Source organism: Pezoporus occidentalis, unplaced genomic scaffold (assembly GCF_034315485.1).
Source record: "Pezoporus occidentalis ecotype Australia unplaced genomic scaffold, CSIRO_AGI_Poc_V1 ctg14, whole genome shotgun sequence".
NCBI classification, from domain to species: domain Eukaryota; kingdom Metazoa; phylum Chordata; class Aves; order Psittaciformes; family Psittacidae; genus Pezoporus; species Pezoporus occidentalis.
The window spans coordinates 6,386,283-6,402,894 of record NW_026913209.1 but is presented as its reverse complement, the minus strand read 5'-3'; the positions used below and the strand labels follow the sequence as shown (position 1 = coordinate 6,402,894).

The following is a 16,612-nucleotide window of genomic DNA, read 5'->3' as shown; positions in this document are numbered from 1 at the left end:
GCAGTGAATAGCTCCAGTATTCCACACTCAATTATGTTTTTCAGCTATTCATTAGTGCTGATTTTTTCATCAAAAAGTAGAACCCTACACGCTCACAGAGCAGACTTGGAGCAAATAAGCTGTCATCTCCTTTCCTATGTATGTCACCACATAATGGAAACTGGACTATAATATTTAGCAATATGGTTTTGCATTTTTGTAGCACAAGGAAATGAACTTTGAAAAATATTCAACCTTTATATATATAAAACATATTGATGCTCAGACTTCTTAAAGAAGACGGTTGATCATTTTGTTTGTTCCATTTCTGGAGGACAAGATTATACTGACTGAGACAAAATGATATATAAACCATATTTTATTAGGTTTCTCTGTGTTTTATAGAGGAAATTGCTTATAATCTTTTTTATTTTCCAGGAAAATATAGTTTAAAGTTTAAATATTTATTTTTCTGCCATATTGTAAGCATTGTGAGGTAAAATCAGGTAACTCTGTCACTTCATACAAATCCGATTCCTACTTTTTAATTTGGGAGTGAGAGAAGAGTAAGAGAGAAGTATTATATAATGCTAAAAGAAAGAAAATTGTAGAACTGTCTTTAAGAGTTAAATTCTCAGGAAAAAGTGATTGCATGGTTTGTGCATTTGATTTCGTTTTCATATTACTACAAAACTGTTAGAATATCTTTACATTGGGGTAGCACTTAGTGATTCAATGTGCTATTTTCTATGTTCTGTATAAAACCAGGTGTATTAGTCTTAAGTCACTGTAAATTATGTGAGCAATATAAAAAGCCTGGAGAAGTCAGCCAAGCCTATACATACTAATTATAAATATACATTCTAATGTGCACACGTACCAATATGGATGTTATGTGTACATATTATATTAATATATTTTTACAGAATAAAAGTCTGCATTTATATCTATTTCTGTGTGCATCAGAAAACCAATCTTTCCTGACTTCTTGTCAGTGTACTTATTAAACACTCTGAAAACACAGTTTTAAATAGAAGTCAAAATAAATTAATTTAGTTAAAAGCAAATATTATTTCCATGCTCAGATAGAGGGAAACTATTTCAGTATCTTGCTTCTCAGTGTGTAGCTCAACTGTAATAACTGAAGAATTATTTTAGATTATCCCAACTCTGGAACCCAAATTATAGTGAAAAAAATTGTATAAATGGTGTTGTAAGTTTTTAGAAATACAGAATTTTTGACTTTTAAATATCAGTTTCTTCTTTCTATTGCACAGAATATTTTACCTAAGAAGGGTAGGGTGTTTGAAGGAATGGCTGTTGTGTGTTTCTTGTTGCTGCTGAGAGTGTTCATAGTAGTCTGAACAATTAATGCTATGCATGCTGTACTCATTTTTTTGGATGGAGAGGGTGAGTGGGGCTTGTAGGTGAATACAGACTCGCATATGTGTATTTACCTGAGAGTCATGAACAACGATGCAATTCCTTGTCTTAAAAGTAAAAACATTCTTCAACTTAGCTCTAGGACTTATTTCACTTCTAAATCTGTTAACCTATGAATTTTTTGCTCCAGTTGTGAAACCCCAGTGTCATGTAATTCCAGAAACTGGCTTTTGTAGACTTTTTCTGTTATAGTCGTGCACTGCAGTTTCTACAAATCCTAGATATTACTGTGCAAATGTAGTAAGTTTCTTAGGTCCTTTACTTTCCATTTTTTCAATGGAAAATAAGTGGGACAGTTCAAAGAGGATTCTAGGTACCTAGGATGTTTGGCTTGTTCTGGGTATAAATGTTAGACTGGAGTAAGAATTCATCTCATATTTCAGGAGCATGCATACTTCAAATGAGCATGGGGTATATCCCTTGTAAATGGGTGAAACTTTCTGCATTAGAAAAGAACTGTCACTTCTAAAGGTGGCACTGGAGGAGGGACTAATAATTTAATATTATAACTGTGGGTTTATAGTGAATTGTAAAACCAAGTAACATAGGCTTTGCACTTCTATAGTTAATCCCAGCTTTGTGTCATGAATGCTGTTTCCTTTATTAAGTAATCTTAAGTATCTAAAACAAACAGATTTTAAAGTTAGGTAGTTAATGTTCCATTGCTCTGTTTCCCAGAGAAGCTCTTCTTTAACACTTCATTTGGAAGTGATTTATAGGAGGAATAAAAAGTGCATTTTGCTATTGAATTTATTTTTTGTATGCTTTCTTTTTTTTATAATTTTGAATTTATTTCACTTGTGATAGTTCTGCCTAAGCCTGCAGTACTGCAGGACTGCATGTGGTATACTTTATATAAAAGGTAATTTAAAAAGCAACCAACCTTTTCTCTGATAGCAATTTTTTTAAGATCTCTTCTTTTAAAAGCACCTTTCTATACCAGGCTTAGTTAAAAATACCACAATTACTCTTTAGGAAGAAGAATCCTCTGTTAGTTTATGGCTGCTTTACAGTCGTTTAAGATGTGCCAAGAGAGTGGGAACATGGTCAGAATATCTTTGTACTGTAGCATTTGAGGACTGTGTATTCTCAGTTGGTCTTCACAGTCCATGTGGTAGTTGCCCTCCAAAATGCATCAGAGAAACCTACAGGGTATTCTGAGGGATATGGTGGCAGAATGTCCATGAGGAACAGGACAGGCTTAAGACTGAGAGACCTTAAAGGCCACCCCGGGACCCTTTTACTTTTGACCCCCCTCATTAATCTTCAAGTCTGAGTGAAATTCATCAGTCATTCACCCTCCACCCTATGGCAATATTAAAGAGATTAACAGGGCAATAGCGATGTGCCATGCTTTGGGAAAAGTAAATGCTCTGATTTAGAGGAACATGCCTGGCTCTTTTGAAACATATTTGAAAAGCAAAACAATTCATGTTTTGTGGGGGAATGTGCACTTATCACTCTGTGAGGTAAATGCTTCCTTATTTGCAAAGCATTATAAACTTTCAAATGAATGCTAATTGGCCCCTTTTTTGATACCCTTTTTGACACAGCTCTTACTCATCTCCCTACCTTTTATTGAATTTCTAATAATCACAGAATTAAGAAGTTAAAAAGAGTGTGTCAGGATCTAGACTATTCAAAGAAAGCTAAATGAACTGGTAATCATGTACACAACGCCAAGTGTCCTCTCTCTCATACAAATAAAAAGCAGATTAACCAGGCAAGGCAGAGTTTCAGCACAGGTGTAGCAGGAGTTGAAGAAGGGCAAGATAATCAGTGTCATAGTAGTGAGGGAGCCATTCTGTAATCTGACAAGCTACCACGGTTAATAAGTGTTACACTGAACATACATGTTATACAAAAAATTATATTTCATGATACCTAAAGTGGGAAAGAATGTGCCTGAGTGTATGCCCAGGACAGTTGGAGTAAAAGTGTTGCCTGTATCTTACTTACCTGTTTCACGTTAGTTCATTACTCTTTTCTTTTTGGCTGAGCTAAAAACCACGGGGCAACAAAGCCCCAGAAGTGATCATAAAGTAGAGGACAGCAGACCCTCTCCTCTTACAACAGAGACACCATCCACGTACCCATCATCCAACCAACCACCTCTAATCCTAACTTCTCCGCAGTATATGTACCAGCATCCTCTGGAGAGTGCACTTGGTCTGAAAAATTTTAATCTTTGTTTTGCCTTTGAAGCACCTAGTTGAACTAGGTGCCCTTGAGAGAAGCTGTCCAGCCAGAAGGGACATCTCATAGGTAATATTTTGCTTTTCTCTCAGGTTCTAGAGAAAAGCTAGCAAATCTATGGAAACCAGATGGTAAAAAAAAAAGTGTAGTCAAAAGTATTCTGCTTTAAAGTGTTTTTCCTGTTTTCAAATGTGATTGGTGAAATATGTGATAAGTGCATTAGTCTTCTACAACATGAGGTCTTTTGTTTCTGCTTTTTGTCATCTTTTGAGAGAAAATTAAAACATCTTTGCAGAGAGTAAATAAAAGAAAAAATCACTTCTTAGGTGTGACAACACTGAAGAAGCAGCTCAGTAGGTAGAGCAAATGAATACACTTCTTTCTATTGGGTCCTCCACATATCATGCTTCTTATTAATGCAAAAACATCCCTTTATTATTTCCTTTGCAGATATTTGTATGCTCTGGGACAGAAGGTTTGGAAGCGGTGGAAAAAACGCTACTTTGTTCTTGTTCAGGTTAGTAGTCTACCATTAAATTTCATTAAAAGATAGTCTTGGACTACAAATTTTCTTACATATGGTTACTGAAGCCATTAGTAAATCAGTATCTTCAGGCAACATATGCAGCACTTCTCCAAACTTCTTACAGCATAGATGCATCCAGGGTATTTTTATTATTATTATTATTTACATATGTAGCAAACAGAAATGTTATTGAATTTCACATATGTATATAAATGAGTCCCTGCAATGAGCAGTGTTTCAACTGAAACTAGAAATTTCTGTATGCTTTGACCTTGAAACATTGCAATGACATCCCTCTAGCAGTATTCAATTTAAAATTTATATTTCACAAAGTGGATTGTGTTTACTGTTTCATTTATGCTATCTCAAAAAAGATTTCCTGCCTTTAAAATCAAAGCAATAGTAGTTACTATTAAGAACTTTTTCATAAGTATTTTTTTGTTCTTCCTTGCAATATTAAATTGGGTAAAATTATGTAGTTGTTACAAAAGAACTAATGTAGCAGTTGCTCTTGGCCACAAAAATGTGCTGGGCTTATATTTCATGACTTTTTATACAAACTTAGAACTGTAAGTGTTTCCGCATTCTGGTTAATGACATTAATAGAATAGGAGTAGTTTTTGACTGGTCAAAACTGAGAAACATTATATTTCTGAGTCTTTGGAAAAACTATTAATTCGGTATGTGTTTGTCTTTGGATTGAAGTTACAAATTTGATTTTCTGAGTCCGTTTAGAGAACACTATTCTTCTGTGTCCTTTTTTTTTGTTGACAGAAAACTGTTAAAAGTGTGAGTCTCCATAAATGTCATACAAAGGCTGAAGCCTGTTAAGGCTTTTTTAAACTCCTTTACAGAAAGCCTGATTACTTTACCACTCTGTCAGTCGCACTCACCTGGTCTCCTTGTACTCCTAAATGATGAAAGTTGTAAGGATGTAAAAAAAAAACAGTTAAGAGCTGAGGGTATTTGCATGTTATTCTTGCTAAGCATGATGTCAATACAGTGTTCTCAATGCCTTCAGTGGGAATTGGCTTGAATATTGATAATCAGTATGGTTAGAAGGTTGAACAGGATCTTCTGGAAAGTCTACTGGATTAATTTCAGTTCTGATTTTGCCAAGGTCCTCTGTGATGAGATGAGGATTTTTTGTGACTTTATTAAGATCTGTGAAGTTTGGGAAGATCTCTATGTAAAATAGCTGTTAAGGCATAGGTGTGAAGGGAAAATAAAGTTACAGGGAAAAAAAAAGTGAGGCTAGATACTGCCTTGTCCTTCATGCTGTTCTTTAGCACTCCTACTGTACATCCCCCTTTTACTAAAAGAAAGACCTTGATCTCTTCCTGTAAGCCGTAGGTTTCATCTGAGTTTTAAAATGCACACCGAACAGACACAGTCTTTCTGTGCATGTGATGTGGAGCCATCTGGGAGACCTGTTTATTCCAGCCGAGTTAATTTTAACTATCTTCTGCTCTCTATACTGAAATTGAAATGCTGGAGGATAATATTACAGGAATTCTCTAACTGTGATGGGATTTAGACATCTATTTCATTTTAAAGCAGACATCAATTCAATATGGCTATATGAAAAATACCATGTTAAATCAATATTTACTGTCCAGACAGCTCGGACTTATTTATATAGTCCAGCCGTGATACAAACACTGACAATAGGATGAAGTCAATATGTGTGAAATAACCATTCAGTAATGAATATTAGTCTCTAGTATTGGTACATTATTGACATATCGACAAGTCTTCCTCTATAGATTAGCTTTAGCTTACGTTAGTAAAATATTAAGGCCATGAAATTCAGTTCTGAGACAGAGGCTATCAATATGATTTACTTATGCTTTGGAAATTTAACTCAGGTGTGAAATTAGATGAATAATGTTGATTTTTCAGGAGTGTGATGTGAGTAGTGTGCACCTTCATTATTGCTACATGTTAGAAGTTGTTAGTGGTTTCTGAAAGAATAGCTTGATGTTATAGGAAGGTTACAGACTCGGGAAATTTTAACCTCTTTATTGTATTCCCTTTTCTTCCTTTTACAATCCAGTTACTTCTCTAAAAGGTTTTTCATTCCAAATAGGAAAAAGACAGGGACATAACATGTAAGGTAAAAAGCCTCAGCTGGACATGCTGTGTTCTACTTCTTATCTTCCTCCAGTAATCAGAATGCAGATCCACTTCTGTCATTTTAATTCAATCTGTTCTAATGTTTGAAAAGTCTGTCATTTATTTCATGGATAATTTTTTTCTAAACATGCAGTCACACTAATTTTTGCTGTTGAACTCCTGAAGAGGGCTGCCCAGTGGTGCCCTGTAGCAGGAACCACACAGTCAGCCTCCAGGTTTGCAGCAACAGTTCCTCACAGCAGGTTAGGCAGGGTTTTTCTGCCCCATGGTGAATGAAGTTGTTAAGCCACTGTCCATCATATTTCAAAAATCATGGCAGTCAGGTGACGTTCCTGTCAACTGGAAAAACGGAAATATAACCCCCATTTTCAAGAAGGAGAATTACAGACCAGTCAGTCTCACCTCTGTGCCTGGCAAAATCTTAGAGCAGGTTCTCCTGGAAGGCATGCTAACGCACATGAAAATCAACAAGGTGGTTGGTGACAGCCAGCATGGCTTCACTAAGGGGAAATCCTGCCTGACCAATTTGGTGGCCTTCTATGATGGGACTACGGAACAGATGGACAGGGATAGAGCAGTTGATGTCATCTACCTGGACTTGTGTAAAGCGTTCGACACTGTCCCACACGACATCCTTGTCTCTAAATTGGAGAGACATCAATTTGATAGATGGACCACTCGGTGAATAAAGAACTGGCTGGATGGCTGCATGCAAAGAGTTGTCATCAATGGCTCGATGTCGAGCTGGAGACCAGTAATGAGTGGTGTCCCTCCGGGATCGGTGTTGGGACCGGTCTTGTTCAATATCTTTGTCACTGACATGGACAGTGGGATTGAGTGTTCCCTCAGCAAGTTTGCCAATGACACCAAGCTGTGTGGTTTGGTTGATACGCTGGAGGGAAGGAATGCCATCCAGAGGGACCTTGGCACGCTTGTGAGGTGGGCTGATGCCAACCTCATGAAGTTTAACCATGCCAAGTGCAAGGTACTACAGCTGGGTCGGGGCAACCCCAGACACAGCTACAGGTTGGACAAAGAAGAGGTTCAGAGCAGCCCTGCGGAGAAAGACTTGGGGGTGTTGGTTAATGAGAAAATGACTATGAGCCAGCAGTGTGCGCTTGCAGCCCAGAAAGCCAACCGTATCCTGGGCTGCATCAAAAGGAGTGTGACCAGCAGGTCGAAGGAGGTGATCTTGCCCCTTTACTCTTCTCTCATGATACCTCGCTTGGAGTATTGTGTGCAGTTCTGGTGTCCTCAACATAAAAAGGACATGAAACTGTTGGAACAAGTCCAGAGAAGGGCCACGAGGATGATCAGGGAGGCCTTGGGTGAAGGTGTAAGGTGTCCCTCCCCACTGGAGCACCTCCTGTATGAAGACAGGCTGAGGAAGTTGGGTCTCTGATTGTGACATGAGTTTTTTTTAATGAATTGTTCCTTCAAAATAAGAGAATACATTTGAAACACATTTGAAAAATTAGACTCAGTAGTATTATAGATCTGATCTCTGTCTTTTTATAGATGTGAGGTTAAAAATGAGCCCAGATCTTCCACAAGCTTATCTTTAAAAACATACAGTGGCTGAAGAAATATGAATGAAAAAAACGGGTATCCTAAGCATCCATAATTAGTGTCTGCAAGCTTCCTTTTTTATGGCTCAGTTTGTCTACACAGTGTTATATGGAGTTGTTGACATGAAAATGCAAGTGCTGTGGGTGATTGCCAGGTTATTTCATTCCACAAAGCAGAGTAATTTGAAAAATGTTTTTACTGCAGTGCCAGGTAGCAAAAATTAAATCTGTAGGTTAAGTTTACAAGAGAGGGAGCTCTCATGAAATACGACGCTAATTGCAGAGGATTTAGAAGTGTGCGACTAACCAACAGCACCCTCCATGCTTCATCATGGAGGCAAATACAGCTCTTGGGATATAAACAGGGAAATACCAAGCAGTAAGAGGTGATATTGCTGCTGAGCCTAGAGCAGAGGACATGACATAGGGACTGAGCCCTGGGTCAGAGCTCTAAGGGGACCACCAGCACTAATTGTCCCTGCCCAGCTCCTCCAGGGCCTCCCTACCCTCCCCACAGCCCAGGACCCCATTTCAGCCTCAGTGCCATCATCCTGAGCCCCCGTGATGCCATGGCAGGGCTGGTGTCCAGCTCCCCACAGCCCTTCCCTTCCCAGCCATGGGCCCCATCAAGCTGGGCCCGCCAGCAGTTCCACATCCCAGCCTGGCCTTGGCCTGCGCCCAGGGGAGTGTGCAGTGCCTGGAGCTAGGGCTGCCCTGGTGCCCCTGGCTGCCCTGCTCCTGGCTAGGCCCTGGCTGTGAGGGGTAACTTAAAATGTTAAAACCAAAATACAGTGATTTTCTAAACACATACTATAAATTAAATAAAAACTGAACTCAGTCTACAAACAGTGAGGTGAAATTCTGTTTTGTGTGTCGTGCTGGAGGACAGGCTGGCTGGTTCTAACAGTCCCTTCTAGCCTGACATCTTGAATTTCTGAAAGTGATGGGCAAAGTTGTTTTCTGTGTTTGTTTTCATTCCTGTCAAAATTTCACTTCAAAAAGGATCATTCCTGAAGTTGTAGGCAAAGTAATAAATGTAGGCAACAGCTGAGCAGTCAGCAACTGAAGTAGACAGTCCCATTGTCTATCAGGCAAGCTCCTTGCCTATCCTTAGATACTTACATAATTTTATGGATCTAAGAAATGATGTTACAGTTCTAAACAAGTCAGTTGGCCAGGTATCCTACAGTCCTAGGAGATGAGAGTTTCAAAGGCCAAGTTTCAGGTATTCACAGATTCACAAGCTCTTCCTACTGGTCACCTTTTATACTGTTTCCAGCTCTTTATGTATGACTGGGAACATCTGTTTTGTTTCAGTGATTGCTTTTCCTCTTCCAGCTGTTACATTCCTTTCTTTATCTTTCCAGTCACTTTTTCCTTAGCTCTCCTTATTGCTTCCTACTCTGTCCAGGGAGTCTTAAACCACATGGTGACAGATTCTCTTCTTATTGATCTATTATTTTTTAAGAATTGTACTTGATGAGAAGTAACTGGTGGTGTTCGTGCCAGCTGCAAGCTGCTTGGCCTACACAGTATTGTATCCAGTGAGTTAAGCAACCGGGAGATGGATGTGAACACAGGTGCAAAAGATGCAGAAATCAGACTGTAAAATCAAAGTAAAGATTCTAGTACTTATTAGGATTGTGTCTTTGTCTTTAACTAGGATTGGCCAAATTAATTGTTCGTCTTTCTAGCTGCATGATAATTGTGGTACTCCTGCAAAAAAAGTACTTTTATACATAAAAGTCCCTTTTTTTCCAGCCTTTGGAATACAGGACTTTATTCTCACACAGTAGACTGAGCAGTTTAGTCAGTACCACATTACCAAGTATTTTCCCTACCAGAACCTAATTTATTTCCTTTCCATTTTTTATAAAGCAACAGCCCAAAATTCCCAAGATTTCCTTTCAGAAGACTGCAGATAAATGTGTTTATGGCTTTTTTCCTCTTCCTTGTGACAGGAAAGGGAAAGAACACAAAGTTTTACACCATAAATATTTCTGGACGAAAAAAAATGTTTTTTTTTTCTTCAGCTCTGAAAACTAATTTAAACAATGGTGCATGTCTTATACAATTCTAGAATGGAATTCAACTATTAAGAAGTTCTTTCTTATTCAGGTTAGCCAATATACATTTGCAATGTGCAGTTACAGAGAAAAGAAATCTGAGCCTCAGGAACTAATGCAACTCGAAGGATACACTGTGGATTATACAGCTCCTCACACAGGTACTTTTCATAATTTTGAAGTGTGACATGTTTATGTAAAACAGCTGATTCAGTTTGCTTATTTTGATCTAGCAGCAAAAAAAAATCTAAAAAACAACGAGGTTTTTTGGCAATTGTTCCACTAGGATTTTCTGGTGTGAAAAACCATGCTTTTAGGAAGAAGCTTGTTGTAAGAAGAATGAACAATAAACTTACACTAAGTTTGCTTAAAACATTGTAAGATCAAATATGACACGAGGAAAAAGTATTAATTCTAGCCAGTCTTTCCCTTTTCTCTCTATTTTTTATGATAGAGCATGTGGCAGTGTACTGTGAGGTATATTAATAAATGATTCAGAACAGGTTATTGATGACACTGCTTGCTAAAGACAAACATCTCAGAGTTACCAAAAATAAATTCGACAATCTCAGAAAATTTTGCACAATTTAGTATTAAAATGGCAGAGAGAAATCAAAGTTATACATGTAGAGAAAAATGGTTCTACTCTAGGTACGCAGTAGAGGCATGTGAATTTAAGAGACTTCCAAGACATTGAAGATTGATCTTTGGAAATGTTAGCTCAATGTTTACAATAATTGAGAAGGCAAGCAATGCTCAGAATGTGTTTTAAAAGCCAAAACAGTATCATAAAAAAAAACAAAAAACAGTGCAGTCATGTTGACTGTTGTGTGCTCATCTGGTTATTGTGTGCTCTTCTGGTTATGCACTCTCAGAACAAAACACGGGAATGAGAAAAAGGGATCCAGGAAGGAGCAGCAAAGCTAATAAGAGGTATGGAGCTGCCTCTATTCAAGAAGAGATAGAGTTGGCAGGGAGTTCCAGCTAAGAAAATGATGCCAAGAAGGAGGCTATGTTATAGAAATGCAAAATAGCATATGACATGGAGAAGATAATAAGAAATAAATTGGAATCGAATTGGAAATAGAATTATAGAAATATTTTCTCCTGTATTTATTATACTGATTTGTTATTTCCAAGTATTATTATTTGATCCTTTTATAGCTCTAGATTTTATCATACTTCTGTGTCATAAACACCTATAAAATGTTTTAAACCATACATACACAAACACAGGGGAAAATCGATAATGTAATAAACATAAATGGTGATTTAGAAATAACTTGTATTTATTATTACCTTTCTATTTCCTGCTCCAGGTCTTCAAGGTGGTCGAATGTTTTTCAATGCTGTTAAAGAAGGCGATACTGTGATATTTGCCAGTGACGATGAGCAGGATCGAATACTCTGGGTTCAAGCCATGTACAGAGCCACAGGTCAATCATATAAGCCTATTCCTGCAAGTCAAGCTCAGAAGATGAATCCTAAAGGAGGAAACGTCAACACAGAAATATCCCCGCTTTGTAAGTTGGCTTTCTTTTTCTTTTGCAGCTTTGGTTTTGGTTTTAGTTGGTAAAATATGTAGCAGCTCCCTCAATGAAGTTTAATTAAGCATAACTCATTCACCATTCACTAGGGAAATGTGCCTAGCAGTTTGTTGTTAGCCAGAAGCTCTTTAGCTCAGATTATTATTACCAGTGAGGGAAATCCTGACTTGCAGGTCATTATTTTTATTATAATCCATGAAAATACAGCAATTAGCTTCATATTCATTACAGTTGACCCACATATTACCATGGAGACGGTGCTTGGTTTACGTTACAGTGGCTGGCTACTGAAAAATATAGTGTTGAATAGAAACGTATTGATCTATTTTCAGATTTTTATAGATTTAGGCTTCCTTTATAATACACTGTATATATTAGTAATGTAAAAATTGCTATACAGCCAGTACATTGTAAACTGAAAGACGCTAGATGGTGCTTGGTTTTTACACTCAGTATAATATTAAACTAGACATAAAACAATTTGCAAGAACAAAAAAGGGTGGTTTTCTCAACTTTATTTGAGGAAAATACTGTTTCATAGGAAATCAAGGTAGATAGTATATATTAACCATATCTTGAAAATTTCATAGGATCTCTTTGAAAGTATTCTGTCATGTAGATATCCTCACATAGGAAGCATATATGATTTGTTATTGATGTTCTGGAGGCTGAATGCGCTGTAATAATTCTTCTTCATTATCATGTATCTGTATATGTAGAGCGATAGAGGGGAGATACATGGTTTAGAATCTACTTCTTTTAATGTCTGATGTCTGTAATGGGTTGACCTAACACCATTCTCCTCCATCAGTCCCGCTGTCTTTCTCATGGCCTTCCATTCATCCTGTAATCTTTTACCAGTTTGCCATTAGAAGACAGTAAAATGTATTTGTTAAACTCAGTATTGGTTATCTAAAATCCTGACTGGAATATTCAAGAACATTGAAAAAAACATAGTTTAATCTCACAAAAGCATTGACATCTGTTGAATTTTTAATCTGAAACTATTTGGAAGGATGAAGTAACCATTCATCATGGGGCTGTTGAGGTAAGTATTTTGTAGAATGTTACACTGCAAAAGCAAAGGTGGGGTAATGGCCAAGAAGTGCTTCTGCTCACCTCCTCCCAGTTACCTGGGTCTGAACTGAGTACTGGGTGTTCACTGTGTTCCCCTTCTAACGTTTTTATTTCGTGTGCAACAATTAGAAAGTACCAAGATGTGAGTGTAGTCAGTAGTAGACAAGGAATTGCTGCTTTTCTTGGACAGAGGATTTACATGGAAGTGAAAGGAATCAGAAAACAGTGACCACAGTGCAGGGAAGGCTACAGAAAGAAAAAGATACAAAGTACAATTGCAAGTTTGGATGTACTGAAATTATGTTTTCCTAGATAAAATTATTGGTAGTGGTAAAGAATTGAAAAATCACAATCGACATATCTTCATATTATCTTAGACAGTTATGGTGACTAAAGTTTTTAGGTGGAGAGTGTAGGAAAAACAAGCTTTATTTTAGAGACAGATCAAGGGAAGCTCAAAAGCCTCAAAATACCATGTATTTTTCTGTCATATCTATGTATCAACTTTCACAAACTGATAGGACTAAACTGCATATTATTAAAAAATCCATGGCCAAATTATTACTTGCCTTTGGTATTAATATGCTTTAATGGTCTATTTTGTAATTAAATTCTTAAAACTCTTTGTGCCAGAGGAACTTGTGAAATTTAATTTAATGTGAGATTTAGTCTTAAAAGAATCAATGTTTGACTTATTTCCGTAATACCTTCAGTTCTACCTGAAGAAGGTATGAGGAAGATTTTATTATTCTGTCTTTTGTATTTGAGGTAGAAATAGGCATAGAATCATAGAAACATGAAATCAGCTAGGTTGGAAAAGACCTTTAAGATCATCAAGTCCAACGAAGAACACCACTAAATCATATCACTGAAGGCTTCATTTAATCAATCCATTTTTAAGAAACTGCAAGAAGTAGGGCTTATGGATATAACCTTAAATAACTTTGTAAGACTCCTGCTTCATTTACACCTACTCTGCTGATTTTCTTGAGGATACGATTTTACTCCTAAGAAGAATCTATACCTGATGCTTTCTCAGATTTAAATGTGTTCAGTTTCCTAAGAAGTCAATTTTGTTTCCCCCTAGAAAAATGTTTGCATTAAGCTAAGAGTATTTTATTTTTTATCAAGGTATAAAAGCAAGTAATTGAGAGATAATGTATAAAGTGAAATCCAATATTTTTTTTCTTTATTATATGCATTTTTAGTATTAGGAAATGAAGTCATGACCATAGAATTTGTCAGCTACTTATGTATCTTATTTTTCAATTCATACTTTATGTAAGCATTTCCAGCCAATACAAGATCACATTGTTTCAGTTTTTAAAGGATACCATATGACATCCCCTCCACATACAGAAAGCAGAATACTAACTAGGGCTTTGCAAAACAAATGTTATTTAATAATAGTCAAGCCTTGAAAGACTGTTGCCATCTTTCTCATCCTCTAGGAAGATCAGCAATGCGACTCATTCATCAGGATGAACTATACAAAAAGATCTTTAAACTTGAAAAAACGTAAATATTTTTAAACTGCTGGATGTAGAAAAAAATCAAGTTAGGGAAACATGTTTCAACATTTTATATATTGTGTTTAGAAAATATCTTCTGTAATCCTGAAATTATCTTGATACTAAAAGCAAGTGAAAGTTATCATTAAAGAAATGGAAACATCAAACTAAAATTAATATGCCACATACCTAGCTGTATTAAGGTTAATTCTTTGCTAGCAATAAATACTAACACTTCCACTTTCCATTGCCCTGTGGAAAAAATTCTACCTTCCAAACTTAATGTTTCATTATTAGCTGAAAATGAAAACTTGTCAAATGGAAGCATTTCATTAAATATTTAACATTTCTAATCAAGTGATATGTATGAATGACAATAAGTGATACTCTGTTTTCACAACCTCTTCTGTTTCCTATATTCAGAAGTCCAAAACTCTTTGTTTTTGTAAGCTGTGGTCAAATCAGTGCTGTTTTCCATTAATTCCTTTTGCATAAAAGAAAGTAGTATAAAAGAAGGAGTAAGAGTCGCTTTTTGTATATCAAAGGTTATATTTTTTGCAGTTATTGGTGCCTTGTACCACATAATTCCTTGTACAAAAGAGTGCTTAAAATTACAGGAGCAAAATCCGAGTACCTCAGAGCTGGATCAAAACAAACACATCAGGAACTCCTGAAGAGAAACTAGATGTGATTATAATAGGACAGCTAAGGTCTGACTGATCTCTACAGCAATTATGACAAATGCAGAAAATGGGAATGTTGCTCTTGCATGTGCACAGCTGCAGCACTCCAAAGGCCAACCTACAGATCTCTTAACTGCTCTGAATGTGCAGTCTCTTGTTGATGCTATATAGCAGTTTAGGATCATTCATTTAGGTCATTTAGTAGAAACTTGATATTCTGTACTACCAGTGAGGCTCATTTAAGTGTGGCAATGAAATCAAACTACTACTGTACCTGTTCAACTTCTAAAATATATACTAGAATATGTACTAGAATACTGGCCAATTCCTTCATTTCTAAGTAAAACAACTTGGTACTGCATTTTTGTAGTATTGGATGGCTCCAAAGCAGAAGTGAAGAGAGTCTTATGTCAGCAATGATCAAGAAAAAGAGACTGCTCTTCAGTTCCACTATTCTGAATAAGCATGCTGTAATGCAAAGGGCCAAGTATTTAAGGATACATGATAATAGAAAAGCCAGAAGTTTCCCAAGGACATGAATGTACCAATTAAAAATGGATTCATATGAGGCCCATAAAGGGACAGGAGGTGGACTCTTTCTTAATAAGGAATATATTAGGAGATATATCCATACAGTTAGGAAGGCTGCTGAAGAGACAAACACTGTTAATAATTTGTTTGTAACAAAGGAATAACTGCAGCACGAGGGGATTGTCATGTCTTAATCAAGGAACACAAAACCAAATGTCATTCTGATCCTACACCACCATGAGTTCAGAGATGGTCTCTTTGTGAAAATATTTGCAGAGAAGAGAGGAGAGAGACAGATACTGGAAAACTGAGTTAGGGGAGGAATCATTTGATCTGAGATGTGTAGTTTTCGTCATCTCCCTTTTGGAACGATGTCAGTATCAAAACAGTTCACAAAAGGAAAATAATTCGAGATTTTGCAGACACCAGTTGTCCTGGGTTCAGCAGTAGCAGTCATTTTTCTCCTCCTTAGTAGGAATTGTAACAGTTATTATAATAGTTGTCACAAAAATGCTGTTTAGAGCCCATGTACAAAGTATCAAATCCTATTTATTGAGTAGCTAAGGGAGTCAAATACTTAGACCGTACATTGGAATCACATCAGTCCAACAACAGCAAAGTTGAAGACATTTCCAAATGAAACATCCATCTGTATAAAAGAGCATCACAGAGGAAGCTTGTGTGGACATTTAAATCATCCAAGTGGATCAGACAATGTTGTGTAATCAAGAAGAAAGTACAGGCAATTTCCCAAATGAAGAAATGCTTTGGGATTAGTCATAAAATATAGCATTAACATTTTCAGTCTATTTGGATATACCAACAATAATACCTATAAAGTTTCTGTACTTATCATAATTTGATTATATGGGAATAAATTGTGAATTTCATATTACTTTTAAATGCTGTTTGAATCACTCAGTTTTTGAACTGACTATGTCAGAGACTCTGTGAGTAAACCAGAATGTGGTTAAGGTCCTGATGTCATAATACATACACACAAGAAATACCGCTGCTTAGGGGCAGTGGTATTGCATGAGCAATGCCTTATCGTGGAATTGCTCAGTTTTGGAATAATTGGTAATGTTCTTGTAAAGCAGCTCTTTCACGATAGCCCTGGAGATGCTTGTATCTATATTTTCAGTTAATCAGATCTTTTAGAAACAAAGAGAAACTGATGATGTTTTGACGTATTTTTGATGATATTTGACATAGTTTTCTCAGCAGGTTTGGCAGCTTTATAACTGTCATACACTTTGCCACATGGAAGAGTGGAATAGCACCACCCTTCCTGCATGTTCTCTCCATGCTACTCAGAATCATGTGAAACCTAAATAGTATCCTCTTTA

The 16,612-nt window shown here is 36.7% G+C and overlaps 1 protein-coding gene across 15 annotated transcripts in view; it reads left to right on the top strand.

Annotated features, from left to right (window-relative positions):
* Window positions 1–16,612, top strand: part of CADPS2 (calcium dependent secretion activator 2) — a 312,438-nt gene that overhangs the window by 182,395 nt on the left and 113,431 nt on the right. For all 15 annotated transcript variants that reach the window (XM_062609680.1, XM_062609685.1, XM_062609684.1 and 12 more), the window contains 3 exons: window positions 4,069–4,135; window positions 9,967–10,075; window positions 11,234–11,437. In XM_062609680.1, coding sequence (XP_062465664.1) covers window positions 4,069–4,135; window positions 9,967–10,075; window positions 11,234–11,437 — 380 coding nt within the window. The remainder of the gene's footprint in view (window positions 1–4,068; window positions 4,136–9,966; window positions 10,076–11,233; window positions 11,438–16,612) is intronic.